The sequence below is a fragment of the Syzygium oleosum genome, unplaced genomic scaffold, assembly GCF_021117445.2.
Source record: "Syzygium oleosum isolate NSW1041296 unplaced genomic scaffold, Sole_v2.1 Sole_v2.08, whole genome shotgun sequence".
Lineage (NCBI taxonomy): Eukaryota > Viridiplantae > Streptophyta > Magnoliopsida > Myrtales > Myrtaceae > Syzygium > Syzygium oleosum.
In genome coordinates this window covers 6,966,381-6,981,924 of record NW_026607492.1, presented here as the reverse complement: position 1 = coordinate 6,981,924, position 15,544 = coordinate 6,966,381, and the positions used below count along the sequence as shown (strand labels likewise).

Sequence of the window (15,544 nt, the reverse complement as noted above, 5' to 3'; positions counted from 1 at the left end):
TACCATTTGGGCACCTAAAAAATAATTAAATTTCACTCAAAGTGGGTGGCTAGAGGCATTCTAAGTCATTTTGTGAAGTTTTTTTTACTTGTCATTATTTTTTTTTGGCACCTAAAAAAATTAAAATTTCACTCAAAGTAGGTGGCCACAGATATTCTAAGTCATTTTGTGAAGTTTTGAAATTTTTGATTTTTTGCTTTTTTTTTCACCTCAAAAAATTAAAATTTCACTCAAAGTGGGTGGCCACAGGTATTCTAAGCTATTCTGTGAAGTTTTGAAATTTTTGAGTTTTTGAATTTTTTTGGGCACCTTAAAAAATTTAAATTTCACTCAAAGTGGGTGGCCACATGTATTCTAAACTATTCTGCGAAGTTTTGAAATTTTTGATTTTTTGATTTTTTTGGGCACCTAAAAAAATTAAAATTTCACTAAAAGTGGGTGGCCATAGGTATTTTAAGCCATTCTATAAAGTTTTGAAATTTTTGATTTTTTGATTTTTTTTGAAAAAATTCAACAAATTTCCTATTTTCCCGAAATCTGAATTTTTTTATTTTTTGGAAATTGTGATGAATTTTTCTAGAATTTTTCAATATTTTTTGGATTTTTTGAATTTTTTGAGATTTTTAGGAATTTTTTGGATTTTCTAATTATTTTATTCCATTTCTAAAAAATGGATTTTTGTTCCTAGAAATAGAATTTTGTGTTGTTTATCAAACGGGTTTTTGTTTCGGGAAATAGAAATTTTGTGCTGTTATCAAATGGGTTTTTGTTCCAGAAATAGAAATTTTTTGTCGTTATCAAACGGGTTTCTTTTCTCAGAAATTCATCCTGGAACCAGAAATAGAAAAATCTATTTCTGTTTCAGGAACTCATTCTTGAACAGAAAGGTTATCATTCGCTACCTTATTGAACAACGAAATAAAGAAAGTCCACAGTTTTCAGTGTTTTATTTTATCTTTTTATGTGTAATCAACACACATACCGTGTGTGGAAAAAAATTGGAAAAATTTATTAGGTAAAAAGAGAGGTTATATTTGAAGATTTTATTTGTCTCGAAAAGACTTCACCTAACTCTTAAGATAAGAATATTTCATTTTCAATTCAAACTAGTAACGGGTAACACGCTTTGCTTCGTGGGTGAAGAAGATAGAAATAGTGAAATTAAATTAATAGATAATATAATGATATGTAAATATTTCGATTCATCTTTTAAACGTACTTTCCACTGTCGTACGAGGGAATACTTGATAGTTAATTTTGAATCCAAATTTAGAAAGGGGAAAGATTCATAGATTATTTGTCAATTATCTTAAGTATGATTGCCATCTAGAGTTGCGAGTAATCACATGTGCAATCTAGAGTTACGAGTAACCACAGGGCATAGTAAATATGTACATAGGTTTTTCGTGAATTCTCTTTTTTATTTGTAAAATATGCATTTATTTAATCAACATGTGCGAGAGTTGAGGGATTTCCTTCTACTTATCTTGATTCTTTTTAAATTACAAATTGCACCCTTTTTTTAAGTAGGAAAAATGATACAAATAGTCCATAAACTTTACCCTTTACCTTCACAGCACGCTAGGCATACTGCCAACCATTATGTATCTTCTTCTAGAGTCATGCCATGGCCTCGAGGCTACTCCAGCTCGCGCCTCACAAAGCAGAGAACCATCTCGAGCTCTCTCTCTCTCTCTGTCAAGCCTTCCACCTCCTCGAGTCCAAGCTCAGACCGCCCCTTCTCAATATGCAACGTGGTCCATGAGCTTTTAATTTGTTCAACATGGTTCATGCGCTTTACCCAGTGTGCAATGTGGCTCTTGAACTTTTAATTTGTTCAATGTGGTCATTGCCACATTGCATATTAGGCCAATGTTCGGGGACTGTTTGTATCATTATCCTTTTTTGGGTATATGATCTCGACTCAATTTAATGATAGAAATTGACATCCAACGGTTTCAATCGACCTTATATAGGGAATGGATAAAGAAGAGAGAGAGAGAGAGAGGGGGGGGGGGGAAAAAAAAGAAAAATCATTCTAAAAAGAAAAGAATAAATACCTCTGACGTGACGTCGTGGGCCGAGGGGCGCCGGGGGGCAAAGTCGTCAACTCAAGGTACGATGGCGCCAGCGTAATTAAGGGGCATCTCCGGGGGCAATCCTTCAAACTCAACTTTCCCGCCCAAAGGCAGCGCCCCAGAAAAAAAGGAAATAAAGAAACGATAAAAAAAAGAATGTCTTTCGAGGCTTTTCTTCGATTTTTCTTTTTAAAAAAAAAAATATTTTTTTAAGCTCTTCGCTTTTATGGAGTGGCTCCCCCCCCCCCCCCCCATTTCTTCTTCTTCCGCTCTCCCGAAGCACCGCAACGTTCCATTTCCCCTCGCCTCCTCCATCGAAGCGGCGGCGGTGAGCTTCCCTTCTCCCTCCCTCGCTCTCCCTCGCTCTCGTTCTCGCCGGCCTTTTCCGCCGGCGCTCGCGGTCGAGGGCGAGCCGGGGGGTTGGCTCGTCTCCCGCCGGCGTTCTTCCCCCTCTGCTATTTCTGCTGATCTTGGCCCCCGTTTCTCCCCGTAGGGTTTTGCTCGGAGGGGCGGAGATGAAGGTGGACGCCGCTGCGGAGTCGCCGACGTCGGTGCTCGGGGAAGACGTATGGTTTTTCTTTTCTTTTTTTTCTTTCTCGCTTTTCCGCGCGCGCTCCTTGTTCTGAGTTGGCTGCTCTTCTGCTGCTGCTTCTTCTCCTCGTCGTTCGTCTTTTGGGAAATGGGCAAATGCCTTGTAGGGATGCTCTCCTTTTCCCTTGCTTAGAAAAGGCAAAAAAAGGATGTGTTTTTTATTTATGGCTCTCTGGCTTTTTGGTTGAGTGGCCAAAAATGTGGCGAGATTGCTCGTCGTATGGATCATTTCTTTCTGAGAGCTTAGAGTTCTTCGTGTACTTTAGAGGCGTCCCTCGTGTATTTAGGTGCTGTGGGTATGAGGGGCTCGTGTTTACTTTCGAATGCTTGATGTATAGTTTGACTGTGAGGTTGATCTTCATATTTTGTTCGTAGTTTGTTTTTCTGTACGAGTGGTTGATGGGTAGCTGCCGCAGTTGCTTACTCTACTTGTATTGTGGCTATGATAATGCGGCGTCTTTCGGCGCCGCTGTCTTTTTCCCAGATTTCTTACTGAAAAATGGTTTTTTGGGCTCCAAGGGCCTTCCAAAAATAGGAAATCCAACTGAACCTTGAAAACGATGTGATAAGCTATATATATATCACATGTTGCTACTTGCTATATAGCTAAATGGCATGGCACATGATGCTGGGTTTTGGCCGATATTGTCTAATTTTGTTGCACATGGGACGGTCGATGTTCGGTCAGGGGCTCTTGTGAACCATGTCATGTCATGTTTGGTTGTCCATTCGAGCAAAAACTTCAGCTGTTTGGATGAAAGAAAACAGAGTGATGATAGTTTAAATACTGTGTATGGCGGTTGCTATGATGCAGATGGCAGGTCAGTGGTGAAAATTCAAATGAGCTAAAGTTGGATGATCACCTATGATATTAACCTATGGATTGAATATTTTTTAGCTTGCCGTGCACTTATTTATCACTTCTGGTGTCGATGACTTGCAGCTGCTGATGGCACTAAAAACTCTCATGCTCATGCTAGATTTTTTTTTTTTTTTTTCAGAACTTTGTTAATGTCGTTACTAAGTAATTCGTATACGTATAGATATTCATTTCTGTCTCTGGATGTACTGGTAGACATTAATTTGTTGCACCTAGATTTTCATATTTTGGTGTGAGATAGATTGGGCATTTGGTTCAGCTTTGTCTTTATGTAATTTTGTCTAAAATGTGTTTCATGTTGGGAACTTGAAGGGCAATTGCACGGAGGAATTGATCCCTAAGCTGGAGGATGAGATACTTTTAACTGCGAAGAATGGAGATTCTTCTCTTATTTCGAAAGCCATGACTGAGGAGGAAGTAAAGTTGCTGGACGCACGTGTGAAAGAAGAAGATGTAGAACAAGAAAATAATTCCGAAGAGCCACCGGAACTGGATGACAACCAGTTTACTAAACTTGATGAGCTTCTAACACAAACCCAGCTATACACTGAGTTTTTGCTGGAGAAAATGGATGATATCACATTTGTATAGTCTTTTACTTCTTTTACCCTGGACGTCTTTCCCTGGTCTATTTCTTTTGGCTGAAATCATAAGGCATATATAATTTGCACATGCAGAATGAAGTGGACCAAGTGAATGAGAGCACTGAAAAAAAGAAAGGACGCGGTCGGAAAAGAAAAGCGGAATACAATCAAGTGAGCATTATGTTGTTTCTTAAGTGAAGTGAATGCAGAATTTTCAGACATATCGCATTTTATAATTGTCAGGGGAGCTCTTTTAAGTAAATGGTGAAATGGGTGGATTGTTTTTTCATTCTCTAAATTTGATTCATGCAAGTTGTGGTGTAGTAATTCTTTTAATGAACTAATCAGAGAAGTTTAGCAAGAAGAAATGACAAATGGCGCTCGAATTTAGTTCTAGTATTGATCTAGAATGAATTCTACCTTTCAGAGTTTGGTGATTTTGTAGGACGCATGTGATTGAAGTGAAACTGCACTCTAAAGCTATCTTCATATGCTTTTTGGTTTTTAAATTTAATCAATGTCTATTTAGAAGACATGGTACTAGGTGCAGCAATCTTTCTTCTTTAAGGTGTATCTGGATAGACTTTTATTTGTGGCTTTATCTTAATTTTGCGATGGACCTACTTTGAATTTTTTTTTCCGACTGACATATGAATGTCGACACATAGATTTACATATAATTTTTTCGTAATTTTTGAAATTTGGATAATATTTTAGATTTTGATGAGAGAGCAGAATAGTATTTTTTGCTATTACTTAATCTTAAACAAACAGGCCCTTAAGTAATAAGTATGCAATGCATGGTTTTTTGAACTTGAGGTCTTTTTGTCTGGGTTCCTGGTTTTCCCCTTAAGTGAAGACCTATTATTCTGTTCTTTCTTATGTCAAATTGGAATTATTTTACCATACCCATGGTGCTTGTTAGCATTTTAGACGATCTTGCACTAATCAATTGATAAGTGTCGATGCATTTAAGGTTGGGCTTCTATTCTTCTATTTCTTTGCCATGTATGGACCTTTTCCTGTTTATAGACTCCTTTGTTTCTTTTTCTTTTTTTTGGTTGAGTCACGATCCTCTTTTTTGTTTTAGGGAAGCATTTCTTATGCAATCAACCTTCAGCCAATCAATTATGAATATGCACTGTTGCATGTACTTTCTAAAGAGCTAGCTAATATAAGGCACTTTAATGACTAAAATTGCTTTGAATGTCATGACTTGCTTTTCAGAGAAAGGCCAAGAGGGCGGTTGCTGCGATGTTGACAAGATCAAAAGAGGGTCCAAATGAAGAAGATGTGAATCTGACAGAGGGAGAAATATTTGAAAAAGAGCAGCAAAAACTTGTACCCTTGTTGACTGGTGGAAAGTTGAAGCCTTATCAAGTCAAAGGTGTGAAGTGGTTAATCTCATTATGGCAAAACGGATTGAATGGAATCCTGGCAGATCAAATGGGACTTGGGAAGACTATCCAGACCATCGGTTTCCTTGCACATTTAAAAGGGAAGGGGTTGGATGGACCATATTTAGTAATTGCTCCTCTCTCTACTTTGTCCAACTGGGTCAATGAGGTTCAGAGGTAATATGCTTCACTTTTGGACAGTGGGACTGGATCTACATGATTACTTTTTGGGTGCATAACATTGCTTTCCTTGGGTATGTTCATATAGGTTTGTTCCCTCTATTAATGCGATCATATACCATGGTGACAAGAAACAAAGGGATGAGTTGCGGCGCAAGTATATGCCTCGAGCAGTTGGACCCAGTTTCCCGATTATTGTCACTTCCTATGAGGTTGCGATGAATGATGCAAAAAGATATTTGAGACACTACAGTTGGAAATACATTGTTGTGGATGAGGTATAAACGTGATTAGTTGTTCGTATAGCTGCTTTTATTTCATCACTGGACTCATGAAATGGAACTATGCAGCTGGGCTTTTCTTTGCTAATCTATTTTACCATCTTTTAGGGGCATCGGTTGAAAAACTCGCAGTGCAAGCTGCTGAAGCAGTTGAAGTTCTTGAGTGCTGAAAATAAACTCTTATTAACTGGGACGCCTTTGCAGAACAATTTGGCCGAGCTATGGTCATTACTCAACTTTATTCTACCTGATATCTTCTCGTCCCATGAAGAATTTGAATCCTGGTAAGTACATTTTGTTTGTTCTCCTTTACCTGCGTTGCTCTTTATCCAATATAAAAATGCCAGTCTGAAACTGGCGAGCTCGATTGTGTCCGTGAACTTGGTCATTAAGAGCCAGATATAGGTCATAGGAGTTGAACTTTGGGTTTTGTTTATGCATATCATTTAAGCATAGTGTCAAGCATTCCGTATAGGAATGAAGAAATGGATGCCCCAAAATTCATATGACGTTAAAACCAATTATGTGTGCATTTAGTCGAATTGCAGTTGTAGTTTTTATAGTTAAGGTGATGATATTTATACTATTGACTTATGGCTCGTGTGTTTCATGAATCAACCAGGTTTGATCTGTCAGGAAAGTATAGCAATGCAGCAACGAAGGAAGAATTAGAAGACAAAAGAAGGGCTCAAGTGGGTATTTTTGCAGAAAGCACAAATGTACTTCAGGGAATTCTTTTCATAACTGTTGCTAGTATTTCTTGTCACTTGTAGGTGGTGGCAAAACTCCATTCTATATTGCGTCCATTTCTTCTCCGAAGAATGAAAGCTGATGTTGAGCAGATGCTTCCTCGTAAAAAGGAGATTATCTTATATGCCACTATGACCGAGCATCAAAGGAACTTTCAGGATCATTTGATAAATAGGACTTTGGAGAATCACTTGCTGGAGACCGTTGACATTGGTATCATGCAGAAACCTTGTGTTGCCTTTGTTTGTTGGTTATTATGTTATTCTTGTGGAAGAAATATGAATGGCGGCCTAATCCTGTTCTACCTATTTCACTAGTGTCTTCGTGTCATTTATGTGGGGCAGTGTTTTTTCTCTTGAGATGTATTAGCATTTTAATTAGCTGGACTTTTATCTAATATTTTTTTGAAATATCATGTATATTTGCGCTTGGTGGTACAATAGCCTGATTGGCCAGCATTAATCTTTTTCCACTTTATTGACTATATTTGTTATAGTTATTTATTTGTTATTGACAATTTTTGCTGATAATTAGAGTCACCTCTCAAGAAGTGTTTGCTTTAGTTACATCTGATTAGCTCTTGTCAAATGATTTATTTGTTGTACTGTTTGACAGTTTCTCTTCCTTCTCAAGTTCTGTTAATAGGTGTACGCGCCTGAATCATGTCTAGTAGTTTGAAACCTTGGCATTTAAATTACTATGCTCTTCGGGTCATTGTTTTCCTCATTGGTTAAAGTTTCTCGGACTTGCAGGACGTGGAATGAAGGGAAAACTTAATAATTTGATGATCCAGCTTCGCAAGAACTGCAACCATCCCGATCTTTTAGAGTCAGCTTTTAATGGATCATGTATATTTCTTTCTTTTTGCCTTGGATATAAATAGGTAGTTTCTTAGCTTTGCTTGACAAATCTCTCTTTCTTGCTCTTGCAATAGGTATCTATCCTCCTGTCGAGCAGATTGTTGAACAGTGCGGCAAATTTCGTTTGCTAGATAAATTGTTGGGAAAGCTATTTGAACGCAAGCATAAAGTATGGTCTGCATTTTGTTTCATTTTCTATGATTTGTTAACAAGCTCAACTTATGTTTCATTTTCTTTTAGGTTCTGATCTTCACTCAGTGGACAAAAGTTCTCGATATAATGGATTACTATTTCAGTGAAAAAGGATATGAAGTCTGTCGAATAGATGGAAGTGTCAAGTTAGATGAGAGGAAAAGACAGGTTTGCCTCTTATGCATTCTGACCATATGAATTTCTTTCATTCAGGACAAGATAAGTGACCCTACACAAACTTCTCAACTATTCAGTCTGCCATTTGTGTGGTGGATTGACATCAAATTTTAGTGGATTCAATGGGTGTGATTTCCCCACTTGTTACCCTAACAAATAGCTTTATTAAGTGGATCAGTGGGTGTGAACATGAGTTGTCCATCCTCATTAGCATGACCTACTCTTCTGAGATTTGCTTTTTCCAATTGTTCATCGAATCGTACCAAATTAGTCAATTATTATTCCATCGTCTGGCTGAATTTAAACTTCTGTCAGGATAAATGAAAAGAAGTAAATGACTTTATGGTTAGTCTGACCATGGTGCAATCTATTGAGCTGGTTAGTTGACTTGTTGCAACTGGATTGTGTTTTTCTTGCAAATGGCTGGCTATGGCCATGGCATCATATTAAGAAATTCATATCTTTACTCCACAACTGGACCTGATAGCATCTACCAGCTAGTGTGCTATTTATTTTGTCATTATAGTAGCAAATCATTTACTTCTGTTGAGTAATCTATAAAGTGATTGTAGAAAGGTGCGACTCAGGTGGCCTGAGGTTATTGAACCCCTGAACTGACTTCCTCCATTTAAGATATTTGATTAGTTGGCCAGACTAATTGCATGTTGGTTGTGTAGAAGGTGCACATCTAGTACAATTTGTCTCAGTAATATGATTAGCATCTTCTGATCTGGTTGATTCACCTTCTGCCAACCTGGTCTGGGTTTCTCACATACTTACCTGTTGTTATTGTTAGTGACAGCTTTGTTAATTGCGGTTTAAACAATTATGTCATTTTTCTGTTTTACTTGGTAATGTCCTGCTTCAGTTTCAATTATTAATAGCTTGGAGATCTTCCGTTGATAAAATGCTCCATTCGCAGATTCAGGATTTTAATGATGTGAATAGCGTCTACAGAATATTTCTTCTCAGCACTAGGGCCGGTGGACTGGGCATAAACCTCACTTCCGCTGACACTTGCATTCTATATGATAGCGACTGGGTATTTCTCTTGCTGTTTTTAGTTTTGCTTCCCCATTGCTCACTTGTTAGTTAATTCAACACGTAGAATGTTCCTATGTCTGAAATTAATATGAAATGTGTTATCTCTACAATCCAGAACCCTCAAATGGACCTGCAGGCTATGGACAGATGTCACAGAATAGGCCAAACCAAGCCTGTTCATGTTTACAGGCTTGCGACTGCGCAATCAGTAGAGGTTAGACGTCGGCAGCCTGTCGCCGATCTTTTCTTTGAGCGGTAGACCAATTCTGTTTAGTGCTGAGAACTAAAGGTTATCTATTTCCAGGGCCGCATCTTGAAGAGGGCTTTTAGTAAGTTGAAGTTGGAGCACGTGGTCATTGCAAAAGGACAATTTCACCAAGAAAGAAACAAGCCTAATACCTTGGAGGTATGTTATTTGCTCAATTAGAAAGTCTTATTATGGTGGGATGAGAAAAAGTTGTATATCTTCTTTGTGCCTGAGAATGTTTTGTGAGTTTCTTTACTCGTGCTCTGCTTGAAATTTGGTTGGTTGATTAAACAGCAGTTGGTTGCATCGCACTTGGTCTATTTAATATCTGTGCTGATCTGTTTGAAACTACAGGAAGAGGATCTACTCGCATTGCTCCGAGAGGAAGAGACCGCTGAAGATAAGATGATACAGACGGATATTAGCGATGAGGATCTGGAAAGGATGTTGGACCGCAGTGATCTGATTGCTGGTCCGCTTAGTGATGCTGAGAAATCTGATGCTGCTGCAGCAAGTGCTATGCCTCTCAAAGGACCCGGTTGGGAGGTGGTGATACCAACTGCATCTGGAGGCATGCTTTCAACACTCAACAGCTAAAAGGTACCGAGCGAGACCTCGTCATATCTCAATTATTCGGCACATTGGGGATTTTTTTTTGTTGTGTTTTTTGGGATATCATTAGAAGATTTATGAGGCAGTTCTCCCTTTTACTTGGGCCGGAACTCATCAACTGGAGAAAAAGCATCCTCAGGGGAAGCTCTCTTTCATTTTGTGAATGTCTTTGATAGACTGTTTTTCAGAAAGGGAGCTGAATTTTGTAAATTGCTTATGGAGGGGTCGCTTTTCCACTGTGCACCAAACCTTTATATGAGCTCGAGGTACTTTATGGTGCGGAAACATAGTTATTTTGGGGCTTATTGTGCCTAACTATTAATTCTGGTCTGCTGACCAGAATTAATACACTGGTTAAATTGTATTATTGATAACACTTGGGTTTAGTATGGCTTGCAAGGGCATCAAATTCCCATTTCCTGACTGAAAGTTGTATCTACTTGATTACTTGAAGATGTCATACTTCAAGCTCTACTTTTCGATGTTGAACCGGGACTCGACGGACCATTTTTGTGATGAAGAAATGAGGTAATGGTGTCGGTAGTTAGCTCGTCGCGAGGCGTTTGCTTCTCGACTCTGCAGCATGGAGAAATTGCTAGTTTCGGGCGAACTAATAGTGAATGGAAGGCTTTTCGTAATATTGAGGAGTAGTTTTATGTTTCATTGAGTGTGAAAATCGTTCTTAATAAATCATGCGTAGTAAGGTGTTGGGTTTGGTACGTGTTTTGATTTGGGTTTTCGGTTTTGGTTTCCTACTTTTGTCTTTAATGCTTCAGAAGTGAAGATAGTCCGATTCTCAAAAGGGCTAGTGTTCAAAAGTAGTGCAAACTTTTTATCTCTTCCTTCAAGCAAAGGTCAAATGAGATCCTCTTTGCTAGGATAAGTTTAATTGTACCACCAAAAGCGATAACTCAGTAGTAAAGCGGTCGCTGTCTTACATGAGATTAAGAATTCGAGTCATATCGTGAGCTAATATCTAATTAACTCGTTTCTTTAACGTTTGACACTTCAAGTGGAAAGACTTCTTGACCTTTAACATATATCAATATCAAGGTTTGGTCCTATCTAGGCCCGAATCTCTTGAGTCTCGTTCTAGGCTCAAGGCTGCCCAACTAGATCTTCCCAAGTTAAAATTTACAAGTGAAAATTCTTGGAAGTCCTTGCTTTGTGTTAATGAGGAAAAATTAATCTAAAAATAATGTAAAAAATGCCGATACAATTGTATGATTAGGTCCTAAAACTTATTTTTTTTTTGCGATTGGGTCTTAAAACTGTATTGAAAAATGTAATTGAGTCCTGAACCCTACGTGGAAAAGTCGAGTGAAAATAACTCTCGAAGTTCTCACCTTTGTTTCGATGGAGAGAAATCAATCCGAAAGTCCTAAAGATTAGGCGCGAAATACAAGTACGGTTGAGTTGGAAAGCATTCGATCGAGTCCTCAACTTTTCTGGTTTCTCGCGATCAGGTCCTTAAAACTCTATTGAAGAAGTGCCAAAATCCAGTTCGGAGGACGGAGACGAAGATCGAATCGATCGTGTCCGATCGGCTCGATCGCGCGTCGACGTCGGTGATCGGTGCCGTCGCCGGAGCATTTTGATCGGAGCGGAGCCGAGCGAGGTCATCTTCCGTGCGCGCGAGATGATGATGATGACTGGCTCGAAACTCGTCGAGCAACTCAGAGACTACCATCTCCGGTCTCGCCGCAGTGGCCCTCGCCTCTCGCTCCCTTCCCTCCCAAACCCCCCACATCACCACCCGGTATACTCCCTCTCTCTCTCTCTCTCTCTCTCTCGCTCGCTCTCGCGGAGCATTAGGCGTCTGTGCTGCGTGCAGTGCCGTTGGTCCCGTTGTTCCCAGTGCATTAGATGATCGGCATCGTTCGCGACGGTGAAATATTGACCTTTCCGGTGGTCCTTGGTAAGAGATTGCTGAAGAGACGTAGGATGAAAGAGCACCCTGAATGAGCTCCACACTCGTGAATTCCAAGATGGAAAGTGAGTCTGAACTGAAGTGCTGCTTTCGCCATTTACTATGATTCTGAATCAATTATACGTTATCTGGATCTAGTTTAGTCTAGTTGTTTGCTCGTGGACTTTGCTTTCTGATGATAGCTCGAGGATTGCGATTTATTTGCGCGGTCCCGTTTAGTTTTTTTTTATCGATTTGGGGATGATTGCCGCCGTGGCTATCTGTGATCGGATGTTTGTTTGTTGTCGTGTCGGCGTCCGTCTGGAAATGATTTGAGAAATTTGCAAATGTGTTCCGGGTTATCGAAACTGAGATCTTGTGTGAAAGTTGATGCGGGGCTGATGTTGCTGTAGCTATATTTTGGGCAGTGGTGTTTAGCATGCTCGTCGGGCTGACGTATCTGACGTTTCGTTGCGGTCATTTCTGGCTGTCCTTGACTGCATGCCTCGGAAACTTTCTACTTGTATGCCTCCGAAAATCGAGGCACGCTCTGGCCAGAAAAAAGGAGACAAGATTACCTCTGTCCCAGTGAGCGTAGATTAAGTATTTTGACATGAAACCTTCTAACTTGGTCAAGGAGTTTTGGTTACTCTCAATCGACTTGAGCAAATTGGCGAATACGTCCTCGGTGCACATAATGTCAGAAACCCAGTTATGATCTGGAAAGGAAGAAGTACAAGCCTACCTTATGCAATCCCTTGGTAAGAATCTTATCTTATTATGGATTATTCTTGGACAAATAGGCTCTTCATATTAGCACGCATAGGAAGCTGAGGATGTGGAGATGATAGGATGGCTCGAGAAATCTTTGACAATAATTGGCTCAAGTATTTGTGCCAGGTAGTTTTGAATTATTATCCTAAGAAACTTCACCAAGGGGGCAGATACTATACCAGTAAGCCATGTGCTGTTTGAAGGCTAATGTTCTGCCAAGCCTTCTTATGAATGACTAATCAATGACACACACACATGCTCACGGTGACAACTAGTCATTCTAAGACCAATTTCTAATCCATTAATTTATTTATTATTGGTTCAAATGTCTCTTTTCCTTTGCTCCTCCTGCTGTTTGGTAGTCAGAGTTTGTATGCCTGAGAGTATGTTTGCTATTTTTACCACTCTCTCTTCTGGAGAGACAAGTTTCACATTCCGTTCTACTTTGGTCTTTTTACTGGTAATGTTCTACTCTCATGTTTCTGAGGCAATGATTGGACTAATTCCTTTTGGAGACAGGTCCTTGCTAGCTGTACTTGGGATTATCAATGCTTAATCCACTTGATACTTCTCTCCTTTGCAACATCATGTTTATTCAGACTTGGATCGGTTCACAAACTCTTTGGCGCTGTGTGCTACGCATTCTTTTATCGTTCTTAAAAAGGACGAATTGCATCAGTTTGGTCCATCTCGTGCTGCCCTAGTACTACAGTTTTATAGGGTTATCGTTTCAATCGATTCGGTTAGTTCATTTGATTGCAGAAAATTTTACATGCTTTTCAACTAGAAAGAGTGGGTTTGATTTGATGGATGTCAGTTGCAAATATTCACAATCGTTGTAGAGGAGTTCGCTCACTAGGCATACATTGAAAAGCAAACCTTGGACCTGAAATTTGTAATCCAATGATGGAAGCATCTTCTTTAAACTGGTGGAATGTGCAGCTCTCATCATGTGATTGTCCTGGATCAAATTAGACACCGGCTAGAAGTCAGAAGAGAAGCTACCTCAATAGGAAGAAGAAGAGCAGAAGGGAGAAGATATCCCGAAGCCTTAAAGCGCTGTTTCAGCTCAGAGCATTGATTCCCCTGGAACCTCTATTCCATAAAGAAAGCAGGCAAACTCAAAGCATTCGGTCTCCCATTCTTTAGGTCAAGATTTAGACTGCTAAGTTGTTTGTCAGTATTTGAGTGACTTAATGATACCCTTGTAGCTTTAGACAGTTTTGCCTATTGCCAGTCATGTACAATATAGTCAATGTTGCTGTGTTATTGCAGCTTAAGCGTTGTGATTTGCTTACTCCCCTATCCTGGTCTTCTTTTGTAGCTGTTACGCGTTTATCCAATCACATGGCCGTGCTGTCGTGTAACCGCTTGAATTACCTTAGGATTTTTGGTTAGTTTTTCATGCATGCTTTTGTTCCTATGGCTATATTTTGGGCTATAATGTTTGCCATATTTGTGTCATCATCAGTGACATTTAGGTGTTTCTGTCTATTCTTTTCTATTGCATGCCTTGGAACCTTGCTACTTGTACAAGCTCACTCTCCAGTCACAGGATTCTTTTTATTCTATTCATCTTTATGAGCTTTTATTTTTTGTTTTTTTGAGCAATTAACAGCTAAAGCTGAAGCCAATTAATTTGGCCTAGGTGTCGCTATAGCAAGGAAGTTCATTGGCTCACTGATCATCTCATATAGCCTATCAGAGTTTGGTACACCCTGGTTTTCTCTTCATTATAGTACTTACCTCAGAATAGTATCATATATCTAGTAAAGTCTACTGGGCAATGTCCCGTTATCTTTCAATCAGTTTTGTGGGAACTTCGTGAGTAAGTACTCTGTTAATAGAGTTGGCATAACACTTACCAGCAAAGTTGTGTCTGGAGATCCTGCCAATTTGGAAGGCGTAACATTTACCCTTTGCTATTCGTCGAGGTAGAAGAGGACTGACATGCAAGTTAAAAGCTGACTAAAGTTATCCCCCAATTAAGAAAATCCGATCCCCGTTGTCAGATTTTATCATTTGTAGAGCATTCTTTGCATGCAAGGAAGCAAAATATTAGCTTGCACGGTAGCTTAGGTCGTGAAGATGATCAGTACTGAAGTCGCTATGTGGGTAATAATAATTAATGTTGTGCATTATTGATGTTGAATAGCTTGCTATGAGATACAGAGAAGGTAAAATCACACCAGTAGCTTGCCTTTTGAAGGTTAATGTTGTTCTGGGCTTTTTGGTGGGTCTTTCAGTGAACTGCTGTACTGGCTGAAGGCAGCATATCCGTTCCTTATCTGGGGATATAAGAGTTAGATGCAGGCAGAGACACCGAGTCATCGGAAGATTGGCTTCCAGTAGCTTTTTATTAGATCTATTATCGGTCTCGAGTCATTGGAGAGCTGTGTGTACTTGCTGTCGACAGTCGCTATTCGTTCTTGGATGTGCCTGTCATATTTAGTCTATTTATGTCGTATATTTGCTAATAATGAATCTTTTTTCTTATGTTATTGAGGCAAAGTATGGACCAACATACAAATATCAACGAATTCGGCGGTTTGAAGACCACAAAAATTCCTCACTTCATTATGGTTCGCAGACCCCTCAGGCTGTCATGATCCCCTTCTGGACCATTTCCTTCGTCTTCCTTTACATATCGTGCAAACAGCCGAGCTATGATCAGGGCATAAAACGAAGAAGAGAAAGAAGAAAAAGAGTTTGCAAAGATATAAATGAAACTGGGCTAATGGCTACCACACATAATGGGACATGTGGCCCTCTGGTCAGACAAGCTCTTTCGTGCTGGTTCATGGACAAGTGTTCATGTGGTGATGATTGCCTCGTGACGCTCTAATTCCAGCTTTCTTGGTATTATTAGCCTTGTAATGTGGAGTGGTATTCGAATATCTGATGTGTTAGTTTTGATATAATCACCAGCTGGATATTGCTCCATGATTGCTCTCTTAAGTTCTTCTGTCTTTTTGGTTGTTTTATATC

General features: G+C 39.4%; 1 protein-coding gene and 1 long non-coding RNA gene across 8 annotated transcripts; both read left to right on the top strand.

The window, feature by feature from the left end:
* Positions 1 to 2,558: 2,558 nt before the first annotated feature.
* LOC115687330 (ATP-dependent DNA helicase DDM1) lies at positions 2,559 to 10,195 on the top strand. Its single transcript, XM_030612846.2, has 15 exons — positions 2,559 to 2,644; positions 3,862 to 4,134; positions 4,227 to 4,304; positions 5,361 to 5,707; positions 5,799 to 5,988; positions 6,100 to 6,275; positions 6,614 to 6,683; positions 6,765 to 6,954; positions 7,494 to 7,589; positions 7,676 to 7,770; positions 7,842 to 7,961; positions 8,893 to 9,012; positions 9,130 to 9,228; positions 9,319 to 9,420; positions 9,616 to 10,195. Exons 1-15 carry the CDS (start codon positions 2,594 to 2,596, stop codon positions 9,856 to 9,858), a joined length of 2,250 nt encoding a protein of 749 aa, XP_030468706.1. The 5' UTR covers positions 2,559 to 2,593; the 3' UTR covers positions 9,859 to 10,195.
* Positions 10,196 to 11,273: 1,078 nt separating this feature from the next.
* Positions 11,274 to 15,239, top strand: LOC115683474 (uncharacterized). 7 transcript variants are annotated; one of them, XR_008817113.1, is made up of 4 exons: positions 11,274 to 11,632; positions 11,708 to 11,868; positions 12,211 to 12,543; positions 12,609 to 15,239. It is a non-coding gene; the product is annotated as an uncharacterized LOC115683474 (long non-coding RNA). The 7 variants fall into 7 exon arrangements; XR_008817112.1 differs by lacking the exon at positions 11,708 to 11,868 and having other exon boundaries at positions 11,277 to 11,632; positions 12,196 to 12,543; XR_008817117.1 differs by lacking the exon at positions 11,708 to 11,868 and having other exon boundaries at positions 11,279 to 11,632; positions 12,420 to 12,543.
* Positions 15,240 to 15,544: the final 305 nt, after the last annotated feature.